Source organism: Tupaia chinensis, unplaced genomic scaffold (assembly GCF_000334495.1).
Source record: "Tupaia chinensis unplaced genomic scaffold, TupChi_1.0 Scaffold000232_3, whole genome shotgun sequence".
Classification (NCBI taxonomy): domain Eukaryota; kingdom Metazoa; phylum Chordata; class Mammalia; order Scandentia; family Tupaiidae; genus Tupaia; species Tupaia belangeri.
The window spans coordinates 110,118-113,059 of NW_006159709.1; the positions used below are offsets into that span (position 1 = coordinate 110,118).

Here is a 2,942-nt window from a genome sequence, read left to right on the forward strand (position 1 = left end):
GAAGGCTGTGGTCCAAGGCCATTTTTGCTGGCTATAAGCAGGGTCTCAGGAACCAAAGGGAGCACACAGCTCTTCTTAAAATTGAAGGGGTTTATGCACGAGGTGAAACAGAATTCTATTTAGGTAAGAAGTGTTCTTAGTGTACAAAACCAAACACAACACAGTCACTTTTGGTGGCAACCCAAAAAACCAGAATAATCTGGGGAAAGGTTACCTTTGACCACGGAAACAGTGGCATGATTTGCGCCAAATTCTGAAGCAACCTTCCTGCTAAGGCCATCCATGTGATGCTGTATCCTTCAAGGATTTAAAATAATGAAAAGTAAATGAATAAAAATGGGAAAAAGGAGAAAAAGTTGTTAATTCTTTTATACAAGTGTACTTCAAAAAATGCATGGGAAAGTGGAATTAAAGTACAAGTCTATTTTAGTGCAAAAATATTTTGTAGTTCAGGAGTAGTTTTTTTCATAATACACATTTTCTGTTTCCTTTTGGAGACCCCCCCATATCTTGTACATAACATGTTAGCCTTTTCCATGAAATTAGCAGAATCCCTAGAAGGATGGAAAATCTGAAATGTTTGCAACAGCAAGTTTAATATGGTTCACTGATGTACCCTCAGTGGAAGTTTGTTGTTTTGCCAGTTATTCCTATTACATTTGTAGCATTTTTAATATTGTATTACTAGCAACTTGACTTTACTAGAATTTATAGATCATAAAGTTATCTCTGTTTTGTTTTAGTGAAGAGCCCATTATCAGAGCCAGAAAATCCTGTGGAAAATGGCCTTCAGTGATCTTACATCGAGGACTGTGCGCCTTTATGATAATTGGATCAAAGATGCTGGTGAGTAGCCAAATTTCCTAACTTAAGCTCATCTTCCTTTTTTTACTTATTTATTTAATTTATTTAAAGAGACTTTTTTTGTTATAGGGCGCTTGTATTTGCCAGAGAGACCGAGAGACAGAAAGCAAGAAATCACCCCCAAAGGGGAAAGGTCATGCCACAATACCTACTATGTTTACAATAATGAAAATATCCTGTTATCCATAGAAATTAACTGCTTAATAAATATGGCACATTCCAACTCAGGAGCCATTAAAAGTGGTTTTGTAGGGGCAGTGCTTATAGGCTTAATTCTGTCCTGGTGCTCCTAAGCTAAGTAACAGTTACAACAGTGGCTCTGTCCATAGTGATTCTTAATTGGAGGAGCCACATTTCCCAAGGGCCAGAAAGGGCCGAGATAATTTGCTCAGGAACTCCTGAGTGATTCTGAAATGCCTGCTTTCTCCCCCTACCCACTAAAAATAAAATTAAATGCCACATCAAGATGTTTAAAATATGTCCAATGAAAGTTTACAAAACACCACATATATTTTCTTCATTGGGTTAGCAGTTATCTCTGAAGGGTAAGCTTATGGGTAGTTTTTATTATCTATGTCTGTCTATAATTTAAAAATCTACAACAAATGTATGTTGCATTTATAATTATCTTTAAAAGTGTATTTAAATAAAACAAAGGTAAAATATTTAAAAATTATAACTAAGGAGTATTTTAGAGCTGAGATGAATGCTAATTATCATGGAAGCTAACACTTATTTTAGAGTTGAAGAAACTAAGATTCAGGGATGTGACCTTCCCAAGGTTATGGTTAGCTGATGCAGAAAAGACTAAAATCTATGTATTCTAACTATGATTAGTATACTGGCATTTAACATTTGAGTTATTTTTTAATTAATTGAGTTATATATATTCACCACCATTACCAGTTTAGATTAGTTTTTACCTATCAGCCAAAAATCAATTTCAGGAGGAAAAAGTGCAACCTTTTTTGCACCTAATGATTGAAATTATATTCTAATTTACAATTATTTTGGCAAAGATATACTGTTTTGTGTTTGGTATCTTTCTCAGTAGACTAATAAAGACCAATGTTATTTCACTACGAAAGATCCCAACAGTCTGGCCCATGAAGAATGCTAAGGATTGGGACCAGCAGTTAGCGTAATGGCTATGTCACTGAACTCCCATGTAGCCGACTGCGGTTCAAGTCCCAGACCTGGTGGCTTAAACTCACGCCGGGCGTGTGTGCATGCATGCCCAAGATCCAGAGAAGAGAATGGAGGAGAAGGGGGTGCAGCGTGGCCATCCCCCCCCGGGGGGTGATTTCTCGCTTTCTATCTCTCTGTCTCTTTCTGTTGAACTCACGTGCACTATAGCAAAAATCTCTCAAAAAAAAATGTATGGGGGGAAAAATTTAAAAAAAGAATGCTAAGGATCTAAATAGAAAAGCTTCACTTTGGTAGGGTATAGAGAGTGATTATTTCCTTATTTTCTTCTTAGTTTTTCAACTTATATAATGATATAGAGAATATATAGGCTTCTTTAGAGGTTATACTTCTCTGAGTGTTTCCAGTAGCTCTCAGAATCTCAGAATTTAACTTAAATGCTAATATTTTAATTGCTTTTTAAAGTAGAGGTGTACTTTGCTACCTGAACTCACTAATTAAACTTGGGAACCAAATTTGGGTAAAATTTTTAACATAGAGCTATTTGGAAGAACAGAGCCCTTGCTATCCAGTCTTGCTGTGTACTGTCCCAAATGCAGGAATCCAAGAGAATCAAATAACTAACCTAACTTAAAAGATTTAGATAACAGTAAATATTTCTATATCCTCAGAGGTACAAATATTTTCATTTGAACTACTTAAAAATTTCACCTGTACTTTTACCCATGAGTCAACTCTTTACTTTTTATTAGAAATACTTACATTGAAAAACTGAGTAATATTAGATCAGAAAAGGGATGACAGAGGATGGGGGTAGCTATACATAGGGAGTGAGGGGAACCAACATATTCCAGTAATTCAACAAAATGACGAACACCAAGGGAAAGGGGAGAGGCATTCAATACCTGTTCCCTAATCCTTTTAGAAACCGT

At 35.9% G+C, this 2,942-nt stretch overlaps 1 protein-coding gene across 2 annotated transcripts in view; it reads left to right on the top strand.

The window, feature by feature from the left end:
- Window positions 1–748: 748 nt before the first annotated feature.
- ELOVL7 (ELOVL fatty acid elongase 7) overlaps window positions 749–2,942 on the top strand; it is a 38,883-nt gene continuing 36,689 nt past the window's right edge. The window contains exon 1 of one of the 2 annotated variants that reach the window (XM_006148341.3): window positions 749–846. In XM_006148341.3, the coding sequence (XP_006148403.1) occupies window positions 783–846 (64 nt within the window). In that variant the 5' untranslated portion in view covers window positions 749–782. The remainder of the gene's footprint in view (window positions 847–2,942) is intronic. The other variant, XM_014587753.2, reaches the window with a different exon arrangement.